The sequence below is a fragment of the Rhinichthys klamathensis genome, unplaced genomic scaffold (assembly GCF_029890125.1).
Source record: "Rhinichthys klamathensis goyatoka isolate OS25496 unplaced genomic scaffold, OSU_Roscu_1.1 h1tg000076l_1, whole genome shotgun sequence".
NCBI lineage: Eukaryota > Metazoa > Chordata > Actinopteri > Cypriniformes > Leuciscidae > Rhinichthys > Rhinichthys klamathensis.
In genome coordinates, this window is record NW_026606618.1 from 5,147,992 (window position 1) to 5,173,869 (window position 25,878).

The window sequence follows — 25,878 nt, forward strand, 5'->3', positions numbered from 1 at the left end:
AAGGGGTTTTCTCCGAGGGGAAATCCGTTCCGCAAGATCAAGGTCACGCGGCTATGCCTTCCTGCCTTGGTCATGTGGAAGAAACCTTGGTTCCTCGCCCAGGGCCCAGTGCTGGGGGCTTCTTGTCGATGCGTCACGCTTTCGACGGATGCTTCCCTCACGGGATGGGGGGCGGTCATGAGTGGCCGCTCGGCGCAAGGTCTTTGGCAGGGCCATCAACTTTCTTAGCATATAAATTGTTTGGAGATGATGGCGGTATTTCGAGCTCTCAAATATTTCCTGCCAGACCTGAGAGGCCATTCATTTCACGTTTATTGTCATTGTCATCCAGAGAACAACAACGAATGATGTTTTATAAACAAGGTTCGGGAGGAGCACGTTCAAATAAATCATTCCAATCAACTCGTCACCAAACTATTACATGTCTACCCTATCAGCACGAGAGGAAGCATATATAAATATCCACTGTCAACTCACCTAACATTCCTTGACAGTTTCAGCATCCCTCCACCACCCCGACTCCTCACTCCTGGCTCATTCTTCCACAGTCAGGAACGGGGGAGTACTATGGGTTTCGGGCCGCATATCGAGCCCGGAGCCCTCTCCTCGGACAGCACGCCAAATATGCATTTATTCTATCTGACTTATTTGTAAGTGTGAACTCGTGAAAATTGTGTTTGGAGCATACAACAACCGTACATGGTTTCTTAGAGTGCACTAACAAATAAGTAATAAATACCCCTGTGTAAACATGGCACATCGAAGTATATAGTTGTTTAAAACACAGAACCAGTGACATTCACTCTTAATAGCAGCAAGAGGCTTTACAAAACAAAAAGACAACCAGGACAAAAAGTATGATGAGTATGATAATCAGAGTTGGATATGGATGTGATTAATGCAACAATGCAAAGTCCAGTTCACAGTTATTTCACAGAGAGGTATGAGGGTGTAGTGATAATCAGATAGGTAATCGAGCCAGCTCTGGTATGTGGAGTAAATTAACTAGATTCTAATTTACTAAAGTCTCTTCCATTCGTGAGTAAACAAAGGGGCATTCTGTATACGACCCCCTTCGGGCATGTTGACCAGATTGGTGCCACTATGGCTAGCACATGACACATTTGGAACAAGCCAGCGTTGTCTTCAACAAATAGTCAACCATTCAAACCTCGCCGTCTCACGGGACACGCATCCCCCCCACAGAAAGAGTCCACAAAGCTGCCTGAACGCTGAAGGACAATCACACATTGATTGCACACACACACACACAAATGTCCTATAATGTGTATATAAATGTATACTGTATAACACAGAAATTGTATCCAACCTTCCGGTATGCATGCATATCTAATTAGTCTTGTCTTATTCTATAGATGTAATTTTAACTGTTCTGTAACTTCGAACCTTAAAGTTTATTTCTAAAGAAAGATTCTATAACTCTCCCTCTTGCTAGGTCATAAAACTTTATGACTCCCAAAAGGAATTCCAAGGGAAATCACAGCTCCCACTTGAATTCTGATGAAGAAAGGGGAATAGCCTCTGCAATCTTATATTGTCTATAAGTATAACCACTTAAGAAATGCATAAACATGAGTTTGATATTTCCTAGGTCACGGTAGCCGGTATTATGGCTTTATAATCGTGTGAAGGAACATTAAATGCTTATAAAATGCATATCTTATGTAACTCTGTATTCCGATAATCTTCATGTGACGTGTCTGATATGTCTGTAATTCGCTCAATCTAACGGAGCCGAATTCCGATAGCATGATGAAGTAAGGTGCATTATTTTACACATTTCATATTTCAGGAGCCAAACGGCTCAAATGCAATCTCCACATGAAGTGGGCATCCCCCACAGGACAAAGAGAACTGTGTCCGCTTCAGATCCGCGGACGGTCATGTGTGATTCGCGCAAACAGAGGCGTGAACCTAAGTGTCCTTAAAGAGACACGCCGAGCTTCCCTTGTTCCCTTCTGAAACCCTTCTGAAACCCTTCTGAAAGCTTCCTGAAAACCCTCTGCCAAAACTCCCTGGCTCTTCCTGCTCTTCGTGGCTTCATCATGTGACCCCTCGTGCGTCTGGACATCGCCTTAGTGTGATGATCCATCGTTTCTCTTTTTGTTTTCTTCAAGTTTATTTTATCTTTTTCGAAGTCTCCTCTGTTCATGTCTTCTCGCGAAGAAAATGAACACAGCCAGACTGGCAAGCTTCACCTACAAGGACATTCAAACGCGCCGCGCTCGCTGGACGAACCCGAACGCTCGGCATCCACCTGACAGAGATACACGCACACGCCGTTTTCAGATCGGTCACAGCCAAGAGCTGTACCTGTGCAAGTATCCGTTTTACTATGCTTATTTGAGATCTGTTGATCCTTGGTGTCTAAAAAGGTTCTGTCTGTGATGAATTTTGCCAAACTAGAAGATCTCTCATCTTCTTACTCTCTCTCTCTCTCTCTCACTCCTGTTTGTTATTCGTCTGTCTCGTTAGTTTTACTGTTTACTGTACATACATGTATCCTGTGTTTAAATGTAGAATTCTGTATCCGTAGTTTCATTTTATTAAAACCATTATATTCTTGATTGTTTTGAATGCTCATATTTTACAAGTCAATGAAATGCGATCCTAGCTACAAAGCTTTACAAGTTGTTACTATATCAGTAACGTAAATTTTATAAACACAAGAAAATTAATGTTCACGGCCGGAACATTGAGATTTCTTGGAGTTTATAAAAAGGGATAACGTTGTTGAATTAATTGATGGGTTAATCTTACAGCCGTTTGCTGGACAAACCGATTGTTTGATAGCCAATTGATTCCCTTAAAGTTATCTCATATAATCGATCTGTAATGAGACCATTGATATATGAATGAGGAATTATAATTCGTTATGATTGATCATTCATATATACAATCGATCTATTTTCAATTTCGATAATTTAACTGTAATATGCAATATATTAATCATATTCATGATTAATTATTAAAATTCCCTATGCATAATTTGAGCTAATTAAGGCACATCTCAATGTCGCTACAAAGATGGTGGAGAACGCGACGCATTTCAAACTTTGTTTTATGAGCAAATTCAGTTTCAATCTGTTTATATGGTTATTAATAATTTTGTGCACGCACGATATGGAATTTTGAAATTGTGAGATAAGTCGCACTGCGAACTCACTCCTAACTGACAGGCAAAAACCCGACGTCAGTCAGTAACGTTACATGTTAACAGCTGCTAAAATATGCATAGACATGTTTTTATCACTGTTAAATGAGTACACTGCAGTATTAATATCACGAATGTCCTGTTTTGAGATGAAGACAACTCTCTGCAGGTGATACATTTTAATATGTCTAAAACCGCCTATTAAGACGAAGGAATCTCTTTTTAGTGTGAGACAATCTGATCAAAGCGAGAGTCCTTTGATTCAGTAGTAAAAGGCCTGATATATAATCGTTAGATTAACGATAACTCCTGGTACAAATTGGCGTAGCTAACCAATTGTAAACCTAACACATTTGAATCATAAGTGCTATTGATTGTGTGTGTACGGGAGCCGAAGCAACAGATGAATAATTCCTGTTGTCCACAATTTACGTGTAGTGCAGTGAAGAAATCCTGCCACACACTTTTGTGAAATATAGCACCAAAAATCCGCCGAGATTTTGAAATAATTGTGATTTTTGCAGACAACTGACGCATAGAAACGCACTCAGAGTTAAATCACTCTGAAGCCGAGTGCTCAGTTCCGCTGACAAACACTAAAGACACCTTTTTAGTGCTTAATAGTGCAAGTTACTTCAACCCCATGACTTCAAATGGCGCCATCGTGTGGACGTTAGGAGAAAGAAATTCTCAGCGTAAAATCACACTGAATGTAATTCCGCTGACGAACACTGGAGGGCAGCATTCCAGTATAGTCTCAGATTACTTCCGCTCCGTGACATCATTCTGCGCGAGCTAAATTGCGCCACCGTGTGGGTATTGGCAAACAGGTCACTTTGTTTTCAAATTCTCTCTTGTTTTTTTTTTTCTCCTTTTCATTTTCCCTGTGATAATGAACTCTGCGGTCTAACTTCAATATATATATGTGCATTAACAGCTCTGCTTGTGCTAAATATTATTGGATGTTAGATTTTCCTGCCCCTGACTGATTACAATTATTTTGAATTTGATTCAAACAAGATTTGAATTAAAATTTAAGTTAAGACTCTCAGCTCAGTCACTGATACCCACTTAAAAAGGGGCGCTCCCTCGTGGCATCCCCTGCTAAGTCGGTTTATCACTTTTCCTGCTTTCATTCTGTTTTGAAGTGGTCAATTTCCAGTTGGTTTTATTTGATGTGCCATCACGGATACCTTACAGTAGTCGTGATTATCATCAGATATTATTCTGATCTTTAACTCGTCTTACACTTATTCAAATTTGGTTTGGAATATCAAATTCCTAATTTAAATTTGAATTAAGTTTCTCATGTCAATTCCTCTTTTCCTTTTTTTTTCCATTCCGTTGTGAATTGTTTTATTTCTACTTCTCTCTTTGGATTATTTCATAATTATTAATGATACCTTGCAGTAATCTTGATTATTATCAGAGATAATTCTGATCTTTAACTTTCGGTACACGCTTATTTAAATTGAGTTTAACAAATTTTAATTTTAATTTAAATCAAGTTGCCTATTCAGCCATCTGATTTATCATCAGATATTATGCTGATCTTTAACTCGTCTTACACTTATTCAAATTCGGTTTGGAATATCAAATTCCTAACTTTAATTTGAATTAAGTTTCTCATGCCAATTTTGTTTTCTCTCTTTTCTCTCTTTTCATTCCGTTTTGAATTGTTTTATTTCTACCTTTCCCTTCTGATTATTGTATAATTATTGACGATACTTCACTGTTATCGTTAATTATTATAGGATATCATCTTGACTTTTCAATCCCCTTACACGCATATTTAGATTTGATTTCAACTCCTTTGAATTTAAATTTAAATTAAGGTGGCTGATTCAACCAGGTTAACCACAAGTGCGCCCCCTGGTGGCAAAAACCCACTACTACGGTTCACTTCCTCCTGCGTTCAGCCTGCTCTCTCTCGTTCTACCTTTCGTTTTTGATTATCTAATAATTGTGGATGATACTTCACTGCTATCATTAGTGATTATTTGATATTATTCTGATTTTCCCTTTAATTCTTCGTACATGCTTATTTAAATTTAATTTAACCCTCTTTGAATTAAATTTGAATTAAGTTTGTCTATTCAAGTGACACAAACACGCTACTACCTGCCTCCTCCTTTGTGCCTCTGGCTTTTGTTATTTTCTATTTTCTCTTTTGGGTTAGGTCATTTTGATAATTACCAACATTATCATAATTTCCTTTTTGTTTACTATTATTTAATAAAGCCTTTGCCTTTATTTCTACATACATAATTACTCCATTGGGTTAAACAAGAAAACCTTAATTCACTTTGAGTTTCGCTTGCTAAATCCTGTTCTGTATTTGTACGTAGAATTCCCCAGGGCGCTGTCGTGATTTGACGATCATCTCTGGCTGGTTTCCGGCAAGCTGGTTTGTCTGACTGGCGTTACCGGCGCGGACCGTGAGTGAGTCTCGGACTTTTCTGTCTCTCCCCATTGGTGCGACACATAAAACTGTGTCATCAGAAATCTGGCACTCCAAAGTCGCAGATTGTTTGAGAGGAACGCACCTTGGTACAGATGAACAGAGAGGCCCGAGGACACGGCGGTTGAGCGTGGGGGGCGACGGAAGGATTAACCACGACGCTGGCTCCAACCAGAGTGACCTCAATTCACCCAGGCAAACTAAATAAGGTAAAATCCATCCACTTAGGCTAGGCCAGAGAATATTAGATATTCCCCTGGCCATTTAAGTGTTGAGCCCATCTTCTCTTCTCTAAGCCACACCCCTTTTTCCTAGGCTTCCCACCGGTAAACCCACTAGCCCGTGGGCCCGGCTATAAATCCAGCTGAATAGCAGGCACCAGGCCTCCTTATCCCCTGTAACACTCTCTGTGTTAGTATATCTCCCCTTTTATTACAGACCTATTCATTTGTTCTGTTTAATTTTACTGCAATCTTTTCTATCACACTATTTTTTTCGTTCTGTTGTGATTTGTTTCTTTCAGTTCACCTTGAGACAGAACCTATGACACAAAGGACAGCTAAATAAAAGATCGACCACTGAGCAGCTAGCGTCACCATGTGACCCACTAGGCTGCCGCCCTGTCAAACTCTTTATTTAGGCCTTGCGCTGACCTACGCAAATTGTCCCAATCTAACTGTCTGCATCAGTTAGCCAAAATTCTCATAGACGGCATAGCCCGTATTAGCATAATTCCTTAGCTCGTAAACGAACTTGCAGTGGTTTTGCTTTCTTGTGTGTGTGTGCTGTGCTCCATCTCGCCCGCAGTGAGCCAGTATGTTCCGGTCTTCCTGTCCCGCAGCCCGCTGGGACAACCTGGAGACATGGCCGAGATCCACAACACCTCCACTCCTGCCCAAGGTCGCCAGTGACTCAGAGCCCCCGAGCCAAGAGCAGCTGGACGCCGACTTGGACAAGCTGATGGCTCACAAACCGAGCCAAAGCTACAACGACAAAGACTGGGCCCGACACGTCGGAAACCTCGCTCACAAGCTCATCGCACAAGCACGCCTCCACGAAAGGAGCCGCATCGCCCTGGAGCATGAAGGAGCAACGCTAAAGATGCAAGCAGAGGAGGCCCAGATCGTCAATCGTCTAGATCAACTACTCCTCGAAACCGAGGAAGAGGATGACACCGACCCCAAGCTACAGAAGGAAGTGGAAAGACTTCAAACTGCCCTGTCTGATCTTCGTCTACACACAGACCGAAAAGAGCAGTCAGAGAAAGAAACCAGAGAGGAGCTCAACATGAAACTCCAAAACGGTGAAGCTCTCCTTGCAAGAGCAGAGACTGAACTAAAAGAAATAGACACTAAAGCCAAGGCCTGCGAAAAACACTTGCAAGCGGCCCAAGCTGAAATCCATGAACTCATTCAGCACAAAGACAATATCATATACAAAATTGACATTGTTCACAGAGAGCTGAAACACTCCTATAGATTACAAAGCGACCGGAAAGGGGAAACGCACACCACAAGGTTTCCCCTGACCAGCCGGTCCGCACCTTTCAGCCAACAACACAGAGCTGAAAAGAAAGGTGAAAGTCCACCGTTCAAAAAAAAAAACACCACCAGCTAAGAGACGTGGCCCAAAAAGCTTACACCAAGCAAAAGACTGTGTCCAAAAGACTTTGAAAAACCCAACAATCTACTCTGTCTCTGAACACTACTCAGAGCTGCCCATAGAGGGCGCCCCACAACACCCAGCCACGTCAGAGACGGCAGAGATCCGGAAGGTGCTGAAAGAGCTTCGTCACGGGAGATCTCACAAGAGAAACAAGAGGTACGAGCCCGACATCCTGTGTCTAAGCACCCTGAACACTGCTCGTCGGCCCCAGGCCACAGAGCCAGCCGTCACACCACAAAGTGACAGCATCACCCAGCCACCACAGCTGACCGCTGCACAGCCTGAGCATGACAGCACAGTGTCACACAACTGGGACCAAAGTCCCGAAAGACCAAGCAATGCTGTTTTGGCTACCTGCCTCCGCAGCGACCCACACAAGGCCGGCCCTAACCGCCCATCGATCAACACACCAGCCCCAACGCCAAGACTCCTGGGAAACCTGATCCAAAAGGGGGCGGCCCGAAAGCTCTACCTAGCCATCACGATAGACAATGATTTCAGCATTAAAGCCCTGCTAGTCACAGGCTCAGACCTGATTTTGATATCAGCTGAACTTTTTGAAAGACTCAAAGCTAAGAGACAAGATCGAACTCTTACATCTCAAACGTGTGAGCTGAACGTGCAGTCGTACAGCCCGAACAACATCTGGCTAGAACAGGTAGCTCACATCCACCTGACAATTGGTCCTTCGAGTCCAGCCCATCACGTGCTCATCTCACAGATGAACACTTTTTCACTTCGAATTGGCAAAGAGCTGCTAGATCGATTTGAGCCTTTAATAGACTTCAAACAACTGCAAGTTTGGGCTCAAGTGCGAGAACCTGACCCCCTTCAGTCACACAGGTCACCAGAGCCAGACTGGCAGGCCACAGAGATCACAGGAACTCCCACAGCCAGCCATGAAAAGACACAGACTCAACACCAGGTCAAGGTTCAACTGTGCTACCCTGCACCTTACAGCTCACTAAAAGACTTTGACACCTGCTGCCCAAAGGTCATGACTGACCTGCAGCTATATGATCAAACACATGCCCTTGCCAAACCTGGCGCATTAAACAACGAGCTGAGGCCACTTTCAACCCTCAAGGTTGAGGTGAATAAACACTGCTTGGCAACTTTACGAACTAAACTGCCTACCTCAGAGCCACTTCCGCTGGCTCCGCTGTTTACGACAACCAAAATAGCGGATGCGGGCTTCTGACACAATAAAGACTTTGCTTAACCACCTCTTGACCCCCTCCCTCTTGGTTTCACTTTCACTTTCAAATTGAAACCCAGATACTTTTGTTTTCATTTGTTATTTATTTTATTTTTGACTTAAGGCGACCCCTATTTTATTTGTGAGTGTTTACACCTGTTGAGCCTGAACATTCCCACTCAGTTCAGTTGAATTAAATTAAATTTGGGATTTAATTAAATCAATTTGCTTAGTCGATTTCCATTCTAGTTACTAGAGCTATGAGAACACTCGATGTTTACCCTTTTATTTTGATTTTATTTCAATTTATTTACTTCAGGTTTCAGCCTGAATCCTTATTCAGCTCAACAAAGCTTAACTAGATTTGAAATTTAATTACATTGCCTGATACGCTCTCCCTCTAGTCTCATAGAGCTATAAGGACGCCCTAACTGTACCTTTACTTTATTTTAGATAAAGTCACTATCACTAGTCACTATCCTCATCTTCTTTCTCTCTATAGGATTACAATATCTAGCGACTGTTGTTTCCTTAGCGAGTTACACAGGTCAGTAATATTCTACTTCCTGTTTGTGTTTTACCCCTCCTCACTCCTTAGCACCAAGCTAAGTACATGAAGTACAGATGACACCAATGCACAGCAGGCCCCAGACAGAACTGCAAACACTTCCCCTGGTTTCTTCTTCTGTTGACCTTGATGTTTGATGTGTCCCTGCCAGTTTAGTCTAAAACAGCAGCTTACCCATAAGGAACAACAGTCTACTTATGTCTCCTAGCTAAACTTAAATAGGTAAAACACTCCTTTCTTCCTCTTCATTTCTGGTTTCATCCTATCTCTTATTTTTGTTTTTACTCTATTTTGTTACTCTCGAGGTATAACATCTGAAAAGAACCAACATGCAATTTTTTTTGTTTTGTTTTTGTTTTGAGTAATAGGTTATGACATGTAAGAAACCAGTCACCAGTCGACGCTGCTTAATGCACATCTACTAAGATAATCAAAACCTTTTGTGTGTGTGCTCACCAAAACCTAAATTTTTGCTGCATCTACAAGCAGAGTGATACCTAGCGGTCAAAACTGTTCACTAGCTGAAAAGTCTGCTTTTATGCATAAGAGGGCAAAACTATATAGGCTTAGACAAGCTTTGACGTACAGCTAATCTATTTTCTTACTCTGTAAACAAATAGAATAAGTTGTTTAAAGTAAAGAGAAGAGTTCCATGAGTAAAAGTAACAAATGCCAAAACACATTTGCATTTTACTGAATGTAACAAGTTCTTGAAAGACTTAAAGTATAGGAATCCCCTTCTAAACCGTTTAAACATGCATAACTCAGTAAAATGTGCAGACACTCTGCAGATACTGTTGAATTGTTCTGACATGATCTGGTTCCCATGACAACAACTGGTCACAGGAAGTGCTAACTTGTGATGTCACGTTGTAAACAAACCAGCCTACATGGCTAGGCTAACCTACCCTAGCATTCACCCAGCTTAGGCTAAGCTAAATAATAACTTCTACAGTTAGCAGTTAGCATCATTCACTGAAAGCCTTAATTGCAGCTTTTGTTTACACAATTCAAAGTATTCTCGAATACTTTCTTTTACCCCAGTTAGGGTTTGTAATTCCTCACTTTCCTTACTTTCAATTCCTCTCAGCTAAACTTTCACCTTCACTTATTAACCATAGTCCTGGCTGAGCGCTGTAAGCTAAATTTGCAGATGCCCTGTCAAATAAACTTAAGTTTAACTACATGTTAACTGTGCAGCTAGAGAAGAATTCGTATAGTAATGAGAATTTCCATCAGCATGTTGACTTAACATTTGGAGGGACACACAGAGTGTGGCCTTGAACACGTAACCGCTGTAACCCACTGTGGAGTGTTGGTCTGGGCAAATCCAAAGTTAGTCACTAGTGCTACTGATTATTATCACATTCAGATCATTACCGCTGTTTTGATTACTTACTTTATGTTTATTTATTCTTTTAAATTTTTGTTTTCATTATTTATTTATTTATTTACTTTTCCCACTTTGATAATAATAGCAGTCAGCTATTCCCCGGTCTATTTGGTCATCTATATGATTTAATTTAATTTACTCTCTTGTTCGAATGTGGTTCCATTTCCCATTGGGCCCAGAAAGGAAACAGAGACACCTTTATTTGTGATTGTGCTTACTTTCAACAAGTGCACTCATTTTTGTGACCCTGCAACACAGGTAATTTCAACAATTTACTAGGGCACAACTATAGTCCAAAGGATTGATAATAAGCATAATTGGAATGGGAAAGCTGTCCTTTTTCTCCCCATCATTCACTTCGTCAAGCCGTAGTGAACCACTACTTAAGTCCAGAGAAATAATTAAGTCGTAAGAGCCATCTTAAGTCATTTATTTAATCTCGGCTATGCCCTTTCCAGGAAATACTCTCGGAACCACATAAGTCTTAACATCCACAGCCAAGATGATAAAGATAAAAGAGACACATCACTAGCTAGATACACATCACTAGCTAGATACACATGAAACACCTAACTTTATGCTACATATCTAGCGAACCCATTAAACCGTGGTTCTGAACTTTTAGGGTCATGCATTAGCCTCTCACCACAAGTATGACCAAATGTCACAGAGCCCCTGCTTCACCTGACCTTAACCTTATAGCTACCACAGACTGTGAAAAAAAACAATGGACACTATGAGACACCACCTCTCTACCCCGCCAACCACCCACGAACGACGTCTGCACCCAGCGACAACCAGTGCCCCTGACACCCTACGTCAACAAGCACATGCTGCGTGCACAGGACAACATTCAGCGTTCTGCACCTGATGCCATCACTGCGCCAAAGCTTGTGATGCCACAGTGCAAAAGGGGGGTCATGCCAATGTACGCCCTGGACGCACCACGTGCTGCTCAGCACCAGAGACACTTGCAAGACACCGAAGCAAGTGGCATACCGGCATCCTCAAAGCGAAAAGACTGTCCGAGCCAACCGAGGACGACACTCGCTGAAATTTTTCCTCCCTTTCTCTTTCTCTCTCCCTTTCACTTTTACCAGGATGCTGCTGTGGTTCGCGATGCCTGTGCCTCCAGCCAACCAGAGGACAGCCGCAATCGGACATCTTACCAGGTCCGACAGCAGGCATCGTCCGGAGAGGACAACAACTCCTGATCACCAACTGCAGGAACCACACCCAGAAAGTGTGTGTTCGACGCAACCCCCGCAACGTCTACAGAGCACCTCACCCCAGCACAGCAGCCCAGCTGTACAGCTGGACCCGTGCCCGATGGACAGAGGACTCCCTCGCTCACGCCAAGGCCAAGGCCGAGCACATGCTCAACCAACTTGATAAAACGTTTGTCACACAAGCGGACTTAGGTGGACACAACCACCGTTTCAAACGGTTCCTGGGAGCTTTGCTCGGAGCCGCCGCTGCTGTCAGAACTCTGTTAAGCATTGGTATGCCCAGTGCCAACGCAGTGAACCATATGACTGAAATTCGGACTGAGGTCCCACAGCTAAGACTGCAACTCACAACACAGAGTGCATCCCTGCAGACCATCGGAAAGACATTGATGGGAACTGTGGTAATTCTCAACATTCACAGCGTTCTGCTGAACCAGACAGTAAAATCCATGAAACAGCTGTTTACTGTCTTCCAGAAAGACTTTGCTCAAACTCCGCTGGTCACAGCCCCGGACGGGGTGGCCTACCACATGACCAGCGACACACCGCTGCACCTGGCCCCACATGTGCAGCCCACGACCAAAGACACTCACTATCTCTGCCCTAGTAAACCCTTCCTCAGAGACAACACTGACGGAATCTGCGGTGTGCAACCTATGATCAGCGACACACGCTGCCTTGCGGAAGCCAAGCCTCGCACACAAGGCACCGAGATACAAGCAGAGACTGTAGGTGACAGATGGCTCGTCAACACTCCCGTGCGAACAGCTACTCTCACTTACAACCAACATGAGACTGCCACCCGTGTCACCTTGCTTAACCAGAGCGTGTGGTTTCAAGTACCGAAAGGTACCATCCTCCACCTGGATGACCTGACATTGTTCCATCTTCCAAGCAAAGAGTACAGGTTAGCACTGGAAACCCCATCCTTCTTCCGGAACCACACTGTCACCCTAACTCCAGAACGGGAATTGTGGTTTGCAAAAGGGGGGGTCCCAGTGAATTGACATTGCTCCTATCGACACAGCCCTCCAAGCCTTGTCTCAACCGCCAGTCTTGACTACCGCACCTGTGGTCCAAGCCTGGACCGCAGCCGACACTGCGCGGTGCATCTCTACGGTAACCGGCCACACTCTGACACTAGGTTTGGCCTCCACTCTGCAAAGGAGACTCAACGAGATGCAAACATCTTCAGCCAAACTCACGAAAGCCGTGCCTGAAGGTCTCAGACAGCATCCCCGGAAAAGGGGGAGCCAAGTCAGAGACCACGCCGAACCTCATCGGGCTGAGCCCTCAGTCCTAACGACCACCTGCCATCCGACCTTCATGACTTACCTGCTATCCTACCATCAGGTTCCACCTGCCATCCTACTTTCATGACTTACCTACCATCTGACCAATGTGACGGTTTAACGAGGCCGCCCACACGGGTCCTGCCAAACCGCCAAAAGGGGGAATGTAGTGATAATCAGATAGGTAATCGAGCCAGCTCTGGTATGTGGAGTAAATTAACTAGATTCTAATTTACTAAAGTCTCTTCCATTCGTGAGTAAACAAAGGGGCATTCTGTATACGACCCCCTTCGGGCATGTTGACCAGATTGGTGCCACTATGGCTAGCACATGACACATTTGGAACAAGCCAGCGTTGTCTTCAACAAATAGTCAACCATTCAAACCTCGCCGTCTCACGGGACACGCATCCCCCCCACAGAAAGAGTCCACAAAGCTGCCTGAACGCTGAAGGACAATCACACATTGATTGCACACACACACACACAAATGTCCTATAATGTGTATATAAATGTATACTGTATAACACAGAAATTGTATCCAACCTTCCGGTATGCATGCATATCTAATTAGTCTTGTCTTATTCTATAGATGTAATTTTAACTGTTCTGTAACTTCGAACCTTAAAGTTTATTTCTAAAGAAAGATTCTATAACTCTCCCTCTTGCTAGGTCATAAAACTTTATGACTCCCAAAAGAAATTCCAAGGGAAATCACAGCTCCCACTTGAATTCTGATGAAGAAAGGGGAATAGCCTCTGCAATCTTATATTGTCTATAAGTATAACCACTTAAGAAATGCATAAACATGAGTTTGATATTTCCTAGGTCACGGTAGCCGGTATTATGGCTTTATAATCGTGTGAAGGAACATTAAATGCTTATAAAATGCATATCTTATGTAACTCTGTATTCCGATAATCTTCATGTGACGTGTCTGATATGTCTGTAATTCGCTCAATCTAACGGAGCCGAATTCCGATAGCATGATGAAGTAAGGTGCATTATTTTAAACATTTCATATTTCAGGAGCCAAACGGCTCAAATGCAATCTCCACATGAAGTGGGCATCCCCCACAGGACAAAGAGAACTGTGTCCGCTTCAGATCCGCGGACGGTCATGTGTGATTCGCGCAAACAGAGGCGTGAACCTAAGTGTCCTTAAAGAGACGCGCCGAGCTTCCCTTGTTCCCTTCTGAAACCCTTCTGAAACCCTTCTGAAAGCTTCCTGAAAACCCTCTGCCAAAACTCCCTGGCTCTTCCTGCTCTTCGTGGCTTCATCATGTGACCCCTCGTGCGTCTGGACATCGCCTTAGTGTGATGATCCATCGTTTCTCTTTTTGTTTTCTTTAAGTTTATTTTATCTTTTTCGAAGTCTCCTCTGTTCATGTCTTCTCGCGAAGAAAATGAACACAGCCAGACTGGCAAGCTTCACCTACAAGGACATTCAAACGCGCCGCGCTCGCTGGAAGAACCCGAACGCTCGGCATCCACCTGACAGAGATACACGCACACGCCGTTTTCAGATCGGTCACACCCAAGAGCTGTACCTGTGCAAGTATCCGTTTTACTATGCTTATTTGAGATCTGTTGATCCTTGGTGTCTAAAAAGGTTCTGTCTGTGATGAATTTTGCCAAACTAGAAGATCTCTCATCTTCTTACTCTCTCTCTCTCTCTCTCACTCCTGTTTGTTATTCGTCTGTCTCGTTAGTTTTACTGTTTACTGTACATACATGTATCCCGTGTTTAAATGTAGAATTCTGTATCCGTAGTTTCATTTTATTAAAACCATTATATTCTTGATTGTTTTGAATGCTCATATTTTACAAGTCAATGAAATGCGATCCTAGCTACAAAGCTTTACAAGTTGTTACTATATCAGTAACGTAAATTTTATAAACACGAGAAAATTAATGTTCACGGCCGGAACATTGAGATTTCTTGGAGTTTATAAAAAGGGATAACGTTGTTGAATTAATTGATGGGTTAATCTTACAGCCGTTTGCTGGACAAACCGATTGTTTGATAGCCAATTGATTCCCTTAAAGTTATCTCATATAATACAGGTTACGTATGATAATTAAGGCACATCTCAATGTCGCTACAAGGGGTATGAGGGGTATGAGGGGGAGGGGGCGGGCATCATTAAGCATCATTAAGCAGGATGGATGTGGTTAATGCAACAATGCAACGTCCTGTTCACAGCTGTTTCACAATGAGATATAGTTTACTGTCCTTGGGGGGAGGGTGAGGAAGGGCATCATTAAGCAGCATTAAGCAGCATTAAGCAGCCTCACTGCGTAAGGGTACAGGCTGTTAGCCAGTCTGGTTTTACTGGCACCAATAGACCTGTACCTTCTCCCTGAAGGCAGCAGGTGGAACAAATGATGGGCCGGGTGATGCCGGTCCCGCAAGATGCTATGCACTCTCTTCAGACAGCGGGTATCATAGATGTTGCTGATCTCTGGAAGAGTGGTCCCAATGATTTTACCCGCTGTATTTACCACTCGTTGGAGTGCTTGCTGATGGGCCTTAGTGCAGCTGGAAAACCACACTAAGAAGCCATACGTCAGAACACTGCTGATGGCACAGTTGTAAAAGTTGACCATCAGCTGTTTAGGAATCCTGGCGCTCCTCAGTTGCCTCAGATAGTAGAGGCGTTGCTGGGCCTTCCCTATCACAGAGGTGATGTTGATTCCCCAGGACAGGTCATCAGTCACAGATACGCCCAAAAATTTTAAATATGGCACCCTCTCTACCACTTCATTTCCAATACAGAGAGGAGAGTGATTGGGTCTGCTTTTGCGGAAGTCCACAATAATCTTTGTGGACTGAGGTCGTTGACCATCATGTGTTGGTCCGCACGGACAACACATCGGTGCTCTCCTATATCAACCATCAGGGGGGTCCGAGGTCACGTCACCTTTGCAAGCAGGCCCATCAGATCCTCCTATGGGCCCAGGGGAAGTTGCTATCTCTCAGAGCAGTATTTCAGTATATCAGAATGTGGGAGCGGATATCCTGTCGAGGCAGGGGCTGAGGCCCGGGGAGTGGAGACTTCACCCCGAGGTGGTGGAGCTCCTGTGGGAGAGATTTGGTCGAGCTCATGTAGATCTTTTCGCATCGTCAGATTCAACCCATTGTCCCATGTGGTTCTCCCTCACACACCCAGCTCCTCTTGGACTGGATGCAATGGTGCAGGTGTGGCCGAGGCTGCACCTGTATGCATTTCCCCCGATATCTATGCTTCCGAGGGTTCTGGAGAGGGTTCGCCGGGAAGGGGCTCGTCTGCTACTGATAGCCCCTTACTGGCCGACCCGAGTTTGGTTCTCGGACTTGGTGTCTCTTCTGAATAGGGTTGGGTACCGAAACTCGGTGCCAATAGGGAACCGGTTCCGACGTTAACGGTTGTAACCAGACCGAATAAGAACGAAAATTTCGGTGCCTGATTTCGGTGCCTAACTTCATTAGGCACACACACACGCGCAAGGTCTCTCGCTCTCTCCCTCTCCGCCGTGCGTGTGCTACACAGTTTGGAGCACAGTTTCTTCTGTCTCGCATGCGCGCTCTTTCTCGCAAGGTTTGGCTGCATTTCACGTGTAAAATTACGTGTCAGAACGCGCTCTGGGTGGGCCGATAGTCTGAATCCCATATAGAATCAAGCCAATTCATTGGCTGATGGCGCGGGCGCCGCATCGACGCACTTACGTCGTCATATTATGTTGGCGCGCGCCATCTGCTCTCTGCCGAAAAAGGAAGCTGGTCGGCAGCGCGAGGAGCTTGGCAGCGTCCCGTTCCCTATTGAGGGATATGTTACACCAGTAACCAGAGATGTTCTCTTTCATAGGTTCACTCAACGCTGCGTAGCTAAGAAGCAGTGGATTTGTAGGCTGCTGTATCACGTGCCGTTTGAACTGACGCGCTACAGCGATCTGTCACATTTCAAAGAGCCAAAACGTTATTTATTGTGTGAATCTCGTAAAAATATTGACAGAATCTGACAGCTGTGGATTTGTTCCATATCAAAAGTAACCTTCTCTGTCTTGTCTGTCGGTGTCAGTGTCCTCTTTGTCCGCGATTTTTCTGTGTGAAAAGGGTCATTTGCGTGAGTCTCACGGTCAATGCGTGAGAGTTGGCAGCTCTGCCTGCTAGTAATCTCTATTAATCTCCAGTATTATTACATTGTTTGATACAATATTGTTTCATTTGATATTATGTAAATATGATTTTTTATTTTATATTGGTTTTATTATTACCATATGTTACTTGTATTTATATTGTTTAAAGATTTAAGTTAATATTGTGTCCAGTTTGGCCCTGTAAATTAAAGGGTATTATTTTTTTATAAAGTGTGTACGGTTTCATCTTCTTAAGTACCGATTTAAGAACCGTTTAAGCACCGGAACCGTTTAAAAAATACCGAGTAGGTACTGGAATCGGATAAAACCCAACCGATACCCAACCCTACTTCTGAACGGCTCTCCCTTGGAGATTCCACTCAGGAGGGACCTGCTGTCTCAGGCAGGGGGCACGATATTTCACCCTTGGCCGGAGTTGTGGAAACTGTGGGCCTGGCCTCTGAGGGGGCCAGGCTCATAGAATCCGGTCTCTCGACTGAGGTCGTTGAGACCATTCTCCAATCCAGAGCTCCTTCCACGAGAAAACTTTATGCACTGAAATGGAAATTATTCTCCACCTGCTGTGGTGAGCGTCAGTTAGATCCTGTTAACTGCCCTGTTGGTTCAGTTCTTGATTTCCTGCAAGACCGTTTCTCTGCTGGATTATCTCCTTCCACCTTAAAAGTTTATGTGGCGGCTATATTGGCCTACCACACCCCTCTGGGGGGTGCTTCTATCGGGAGAGATCCTTTTATTACTCGTTTTCTCCATGGTACATTGAGGTTGAGACCTGCACTGCACTCTAGAGCTTGCGATATGGCCATTGTACTTGAGGGTCTGGCTTTGGCTCCCTTCGAGCCCATTGAAGAGGTTTCAGAGAAATTCCTCACCCTGAAAGCTTTATTTCTCCTCGCTATTTCATCTATCAAGAGAATTGGAGATTTGCATGCCCTGTCGGTTGCTCCTCCATGTTTGGAATTTGCACCTGGTATGGTGAAGGCATTTCTTTACCCTAGACTGGGTTATATTCCTAAGGTCCCAGTTAATGTTGGGGGCCCAATAGTGCTGCAGGCCTTTTATCCTCCACCTTTTAATACCCCAGATCAGGAACAACTGAACCTGTTATGTCCAGTTCGGGCATTAGATGCCTACGTTCATAGAGCTGCCCTGTGCCGTAAGTCTGAACAATTATTTGTGTGCTTTGGGTCACTCAAGAGAGGGTGCCCTGCATCTAAACAGGTGATGAGCAAATAATTTCGGGTGTTTCCCTTCTTGATATTTGCAATGCGGCAGGTCGGTCCTCTCCGCATACATTTGTCAGGTTTTATGACCTTGACCTCTCCACTCCAGGGGCGAGGTTGCTTGCTTCTTAGTGTGCGCAGGACTTCACACAGAATGGGCATTTGTCACTATGGCATAGTGGGTATGGGGTTCCCACCGCGTCTCAAACGCAGCTCGAGTTCCCTTGAAAGAGAACGTCTCAGGTTACGTATGTAACCCTGGTTCCCTGATAGGGAACGAGACGCTGCGTTTATCTGCCATACTTCCTGCATGCCCTGATCGACTAGCTTCAGACTTTTCAGAAGCTGTCGCGGTCTGTTTTCAGGGGTGCTTTATAGTTTCCTGGTCTATGACGTCACCTATGACGTATCGGGCTTCCATTGGACTGATTTTACACGTGCTTCATGACGCAATCACGCAGAGCGTTCCCACCACGTCTCAAACGCAGCGTCTCGTTCCCTATCAGGAAACCAGGGTTACATACGTAACCTGAGACGTTCTCTTTCCTCTCTACTTTTTCATTTGACTTTTTCATTTTGCCCATAGGACAAAATCAACAACATTCAGTTAACCCAGCAAGAAAAGATGGAGAAGAGGATCTCAGAGCAGTTTGAAATTGAAAACATGGTCTACACTCAAGATTCCAACTACTTGAAGTTCTTGAGTGAGATTACGAATGAGAAGTTTTCAGAGGATCAGTTACCCATCTTTGACAAAAATTGCAAGTACAGTAAAATTCTGGAGGCGCATTATAGTAGATCTTCTTAGTTTTGAGAAACAAATAGCAGTGCAGTGTATGTGGGAGTAACTTAGCATCTCTTTGTTTTCTTTTAGATTGTGGTGCAGCGAATGGCTGACCAACTGCCCATGATGATCTTATTTTTCATGTTGAAGCAGACTGCTGATCTCCTGTCTACTGACATGTTGACTTTACTGGATGGGGCAAATGTGAGTGAGCTCCTGTTTGAGGACTCTGATGTCAGCAGAAGGCGCAAAGAACTACGAGAGCGCCGGGATCGTTTGAGTGCTGCTCAGCACGTTTTTTTTCTACTAACTAGAGGGTATATCTGAAAATTCATATAATTTATCTATGTCAATCTTATAATCTATCTGACAACTTCTAAACAAACATCCATTTTCCATAAATAAACCTATACAATTTTCTTCAGAATATTAAAATATACATACATAAACCCACATTTTATAAGTTTTGATTGTTTCCTTGTTACTCACAAAATTGGCTAAAGCAGGGCCGATACATTTTGTTTTAAATAGCTAAATATCTACAAGTTAAGGTCTAACTTAAAATTAGGTCTAACTTGACATTTAATTATTTTTTTGGCTCATATACAATTTTTTTTAAATATGCTAATAAAATATATATTTATAATTTTTGAGGGCCAGTTAAAATGATGGCAGTGCATGTATAAGATTGTGTACACTGATGCTGCAACGGTCACCAGCACTCCACATCAGACTATCATGATTCCCTCACATCTACATTTCACTCACTGCCCGAACTCATCCCTGATTGCACCCACCTGTGTCTCATTACTAAACCTAACCCTAACAAATAGACTTCCTTTATTGTCATTGTACAAAAAACACACAGTGAAATTTGACAACGAAATGTCGATTACTTGGCTGCCAGTATAACAAAGCTAAAACCTTATTCCTACACAATAAAAATAAATATACTTCCTATAACTAAGAGCTAGCTATATACAGGGTAACGCAGGTGTTAATCACCTCAGTATTGTCTTAATCTACATCTCTTTCCCTTCACCCCCTCTTCCCCCATCTCTTATTCTCCTATGCCAAAAATCTATATAGTTTAACGTGACCAATTATCATACAACACTATATATGTTTGGTGTCATTCGAAATGTCTGCCCGACTGGTCTCATCCCCACAGAAGTAAACCAAAAGATGACAAAAGGCTTTAATAGTTTAGAGATAGGTCTAAGTATGTAAAGAAATATTGCAAGAGGCTCAAGGCACGATTTGTATTCAGATCAGTCCCAGATGTACTCCAGACACTCAGCCTTTTGTATTTTTTTATGAGCATTTGGTGTTTTGTATTGATTATCTTTGAATTGAGTATGTAATTGGCATGATACATTTCCTGAATGTTAATAAATTGTTACATTTAAATGTATTCTGACTTACTCTGTAGTAAAGCTAATAGAACTAGATGTTTCAATCCCTTAAGTAGGAAACTCTTGACAGTAGCAGTCGGTGTGGAGTGGTGAAAAGGAGGGTAAGGTATGTCATTGGGGTCATCAGGTGGGCACCCTGCTTCATCGACGTTTCGTTGATTGAAGCCCACAACGTCTCCAGAAGGCTCAACGGTGTACCCAGCGTCCCAGGTACACCCCCCTCCATGCCATACCCTCCATATTCCTGATGGGCTCTGCATGGCAGGGGCGTCCTTCTCCCTGAGTTGGGCTTAAGCCTGACCGCATACCATCTGTCTCTACCTTGCTGCCCAGTTGGGGTCCTTGCGCTTGATCCAAAGCCAGTTACTGCTTTTTTTGGCAGTACCTGACATGGACTTGATGGCCTGTTGGAGAGAGCGACCCTTCACCCCTATTTTTCTCAGCAACCTGGTGGTAGATGTGGCAACAAATCCCCTGCATCCCACCTCTACTGGGAAGATACTGGTCTTCCAGCCGTTCTGGGATGCTTCAGCTGCCAGATCGGAATTTTTTTATTTTTTTTCTCTCATAAGCCTCTTCAACCCCATCTTCCCATGGTACTGTTAATTCCACAACATATACCAGCTTTGTTGATGGAGACCACAGGACCATGTCTGGCCGGAGTGTTGTAGCCACTATTTCTGGGGGAAACACAAGCTTCTTATCAAGGTCCACTTCCAATTTCCAATCCCGCGCTGACTGCAGGATGCTTGCATCCTTAGGTGTTATACTATGCTCTTGATATTGGCCAGCTGGTACGAAATTTGTGAAGTTGACCTGTCTTGCCGATGTTTGTGGGAGATTGTTTGTGGTGGTTCGCTTTTGTTCCAGTATTGATGCCAGCTCTCTGAGTACTTGGTTATGCCGCCAAGTATAGCGCCCTTGGGTGAGACTTGTAGTGCACCCTGATAGAATGTGCCTTAGGGATGCAGGTACTTGACACAGGGAACAGGCGGGATCTTCTCCATACCACTCTTTCAGATTTTGGGGGGAGGGTAGCAGGTCGTATGTGGCTCTGATGACAAAACTCAGCCGTGCTCCCTCCATCTGCCAGATGTCACGCCAGCTGAGCTTTTTCTTCTCCAGACCCTCCCAATTGGTCCATCTCCCTTGCTTGGCCATTGAGACGGCTTTTGCATGTCACTCTCCCTCCTCTTGTCTCCTGACTTCTTCTACCACTAGCTGTCTCTTCTGCACTGATGTTGCTTTATGCCACAGAACAGTTTTTGGGATAAGTCCGAACCCTGCCCTCCCATGCTGTACTTGTCCAACCACATCTCTGAACTGAAGCGCAGACTTTGCACTCTGAACAGCTTCTGATGGAGTCCACTTCCTTCCAGCTACCACCCGGGGGGCCGCTGTTCGAATGACTGCATCCTCAGATTCAGTTAGGGTCATGACGAGCCTTGCTTTGGTGCATTTGAACTCTTCCACGAGCCCTGTGATTGGTAATTCCAACTTGCCATGTCCATAAAGTCCGACGGAACTTAAACAACGTGGAATTCCAAGCCTGTGCAAGCTTTAGCTGTGTGCTTATCAGCCGTTCCAACTTTTCAACCTTAGAGATGGGGATCTCATACACAGTTAACGGCCACAAGAGTCTTGGGAGTATGCCAAACTGAAAGCACCATAACTTGAGTTTTCCTGGCAACAAGGTCTTGTTGATGCGCTCCATATACATGCTGGTATCATTTTTTAGTTGTTCAAACTGCTCGGTGTCTTTGAGCTTCGCATCATACCATCTCCCCAAGCTCTTTACTGGCATTTCTGAGACAGTTGGGACAGGTGTTCCGCCGACGTGAAATCTCTGGTCTGTAACTTGGCCTTTCACTATGGAGATGCTTCTGCACTTATTGGGCTTTAACTTCATCCTCGCCCATGTTATATTTTGATGAAGTTTTTCCAGCAATCTCTTGGTGCAGGGGACAGTTGTTGTGAGTGTTGTTAGATCGTCCATATAGGCTCGAATTGGTGGTAACCTCTGATTAAATTGTAGTCGTTCTCCTCCCACGACCCATTTCGAGGCTCTAATAATGATCTCCATTGCCATTGTGAAGGCCAATGGGGAGATGGTACACCCCGCCATGATGCCTACTTCCAGTGGTTGCCAACTTGTGGTGAAGCCTGACGTTGTAATGCAAAACTGTAGATCCTGGAAGTAGTGTTTCACTAAATTTGTGATTATAGTCGGCACCTGGAAGAACTCAAAGGCAGCCCACAGAATTGAATGAGGGACTGACCCATAGGCATTGGCCAGATCAAGCAACAAGACATGGAGATCTTTCCCTTCTTTCTTTGCAGTCTGAATTTGATGCCATATGATGCTGTTATGTTCCAGGCATCCCGAAAAGCCTGAAATGCGAGCCTTTTGAATTGATGTGTCAATAAAGTGGTTTTGTTTTAAATACTGTGTCAGTCGCTGTGCCAACACACTGAAAAAGATCTTGCCTTCAATGTTCAGAAGGTTTATCTGGCGGAACTGTTCAATGGTCGTTGAGTTCTTTTCTTTTGGGATGAACACCCCTCCCGCTCTTCGCCAGGCTTTCGGGATGATTTGCTTTTCCCACGCCACTTTCATGTTTTTCCACAGGATTTTCAAAACATCTGGAGCGTTCTTGTAGACACTATACGGTACGCCGTTAGGGCCTGGTGCAGATGCCGATCTTGCCTTTTTCACTGCCTGCTTTACCTCACTCAGCTTGGGAGGGCTGATATCAAACTGATGTTGTGGTGGTGATATTGGAGGGATGTCAGTGGGGACAACGATAGGTTCATCTTTTTTCTCATCAGTATAGATGATTCTCTGATGCTCTTCAACCTGGTCTTTTGACGTTTTCAGGGATCCACTCTTCTCCTTTATGAATATGCCTTTCACAAATTTAAAAGGGTCTTTGTAGAAATCGGTTCTGGCTTTTTCCTTCTTGTTCCGGCGCATCCGTAGGCTTTCTGCTCGACGGAGTTTTGAGAGTCTGTGCTTTAGGTCCTCTTGAAGGAAATTTATGCCTTCCCTTTCTTCTACTGTCGCCTTTCTCCACAATTTTCTTAGCCGTCGCTTCTCTTTCACCAGTTGTTGGATTTCTTTCAGCCGACGGGACTTGGGGGCGGGAAGCACGTCTTTCTTTCTGACTTGCTCCTTCACTCCACAATTTTCCTCTCCATAGCTGTAGATAAGGTCGCCCATCTTCTCCAGCTTCTTCTCGGCTGATCCTCTGATGTTACTTAGGATAAGGCTTAAGTCTGTGTTGATGGTTTCCCACTCCTTGCTGTTAGACTTCGGCCATTTGACCAACGGCTTACGTCCTTGCATGTTTTCTTTTTTGTGGTGGGCTGGTTGTGGTCTTGGACTGGTGGTTCTGCCTGAAGCTTCCTGCTCATTCCCTGGGGTGCTAATTCTCTGCGGACTGTGGTTTTTTTCCTGCCGCTGATTCTCATCCGACTGATTTAACCTTCTTCTTGACAGCATCCGGTCAATGCGGGGCCCTGGGTTGGTGGTTTTCAGGCATTTCTTCCGTCCTTGATGTACCTTGAGACCATGGGTTGATGTTACTTTCGCCCATCCACACACGCAAGTCTGAAGAACATGTCCAGCTGCTAGTTTCTCAAGAGCCTTGCTACTTCCTTTATTCAATGTCATGTCCATTCCAAGGGTCATTACCGGGAGGTCAGTCTGTGAGTCTTCTTGCGCCCCTGCTCTCGCAGACTCTAGGGGTATTCTTCTTTTTGAACTTTTCGTAGCCAGAAAAGGTGGCTCTTGTGCCCTAATAGGGTGACGGAGCCTGCTGCTATGGGTAGCTAGCCCATAACAGCCCTGTTGGGGTCTATTTCCTCCTGTCAGCTGTCTCTCCATGCTGTCACACGGTCTTTCCCTTGTCGTCAGCTGCACTTTCACAACAGTCACTGGATTTTCTTCCAGAAGATCAGTAAAGCTAATATAACTAGATGTTTCAATCCCTTAAGTAGGAAACTCTTGACAGTAGCAGTCGGTGTGGAGTGGTGAAAAGGAGGGTAAGGTATGTCATTGGGGTCATCAGGTGGGCACCCTGCTTCATCGACGTTTCGTTGATTGAAGCCCACAACGTCTCCAGAAGGCTCAACGGTGTACCCAGCGTCCCAGGTACACCCCCCTCCATGCCATACCCTCCATATTCCTGATGGGCTCTGCATGGCAGGGGCGTCCTTCTCCCTGAGTTGGGCTTAAGCCTGACCGCATACCATCTGTCTCTACCTTGCTGCCCAGTTGGGGTCCTTGCGCTTGATCCAAAGCCAGTTACTGCTTTTTTTGGCAGTACCTGACATGGACTTGATGGCCTGTTGGAGAGAGCGACCCTTCACCCCTATTTTTCTCAGCAACCTGGTGGTAGATGTGGCAACAAATCCCCTGCATCCCACCTCTACTGGGAAGATACTGGTCTTCCAGCCGTTCTGGGATGCTTCAGCTGCCAGATCGGAATTTTTTTATTTTTTTTCTCTCATAAGCCTCTTCAACCCCATCTTCCCATGGTACTGTTAATTCCACAACATATACCAGCTTTGTTGATGGAGACCACAGGACCATGTCTGGCCGGAGTGTTGTAGCCACTATTTCTGGGGGAAACACAAGCTTCTTATCAAGGTCCACTTCCAATTTCCAATCCCGCGCTGACTGCAGGATGCTTGCATGAAATTATTAACTCTATAATAATAATAATTAATAATTCATCACATTTATATAGCGCTTTTCTGGACACTCAAAGCGCTTCACATAGAAGGGGGAATCTCCTCAACCACCACCAATGTGCAGCATCCACCTGGATGATGCGACGGCAGCCATATTGCGCCAGAACGCCCACCACACACCAGCTTACTGGTGGAGAGGAGACAGAGTGATGAAGCCAATTGGTATATATATACATGGGGATGATTAGGAGGCCATGATGGACAGAGGCCACTGGGCAAATTTGGCCAGGATGCCAGGGTTACACCCCTACTCTTTCAAAAGACATCCTGGGATTTTTTGTGACCACAGAGAGTCAGGACCTCAGTTTAACGTCTCATCCGAAGGACAGTGCTCAATTGACAGTATAGTGTCGCCATTACCATACTGGGGTGTTAGGACCCACACAGACCACAGGGGAGCACCCCCTGCTGGCCTCACTAACACCTCTTCCAGCAGCAACCTGGTTTTCTCAGAAGGTCTCCCATCCAGGTACTAACCAGGCTCAGCCCTGCTTAGCTTTAGTGGGCAACCAGTCTTGGGCTACAGGGTGATATGGCTGTTGGCGAGTAGTAGATTACGTTAAATCCATGACCCCACAAATCTA

The 25,878-nt window shown here is 44.5% G+C and overlaps 2 protein-coding genes across 2 annotated transcripts in view; both read left to right on the forward strand.

The window, feature by feature from the left end:
* The window catches only part of mxg (myxovirus (influenza virus) resistance G), a 305,424-nt gene extending 285,847 nt beyond the window's left edge, over nucleotides 1–19,577 (forward strand). The window contains exon 15 of the mRNA XM_056251113.1: nucleotides 19,441–19,577. The gene's annotated coding sequence lies outside the window, so the exon portion shown is untranslated. The remainder of the gene's footprint in view (nucleotides 1–19,440) is intronic.
* The window catches only part of LOC130085399 (interferon-induced GTP-binding protein Mx2-like), a 115,512-nt gene extending 94,725 nt beyond the window's left edge, over nucleotides 1–20,787 (forward strand). The window contains exons 11-12 of the mRNA XM_056251148.1: nucleotides 19,215–19,441; nucleotides 20,667–20,787. Coding sequence (XP_056107123.1) covers nucleotides 19,215–19,441; nucleotides 20,667–20,787 — 348 coding nt within the window. The remainder of the gene's footprint in view (nucleotides 1–19,214; nucleotides 19,442–20,666) is intronic.
* The last annotated feature ends 5,091 nt before the right edge of the window (nucleotides 20,788–25,878 follow it).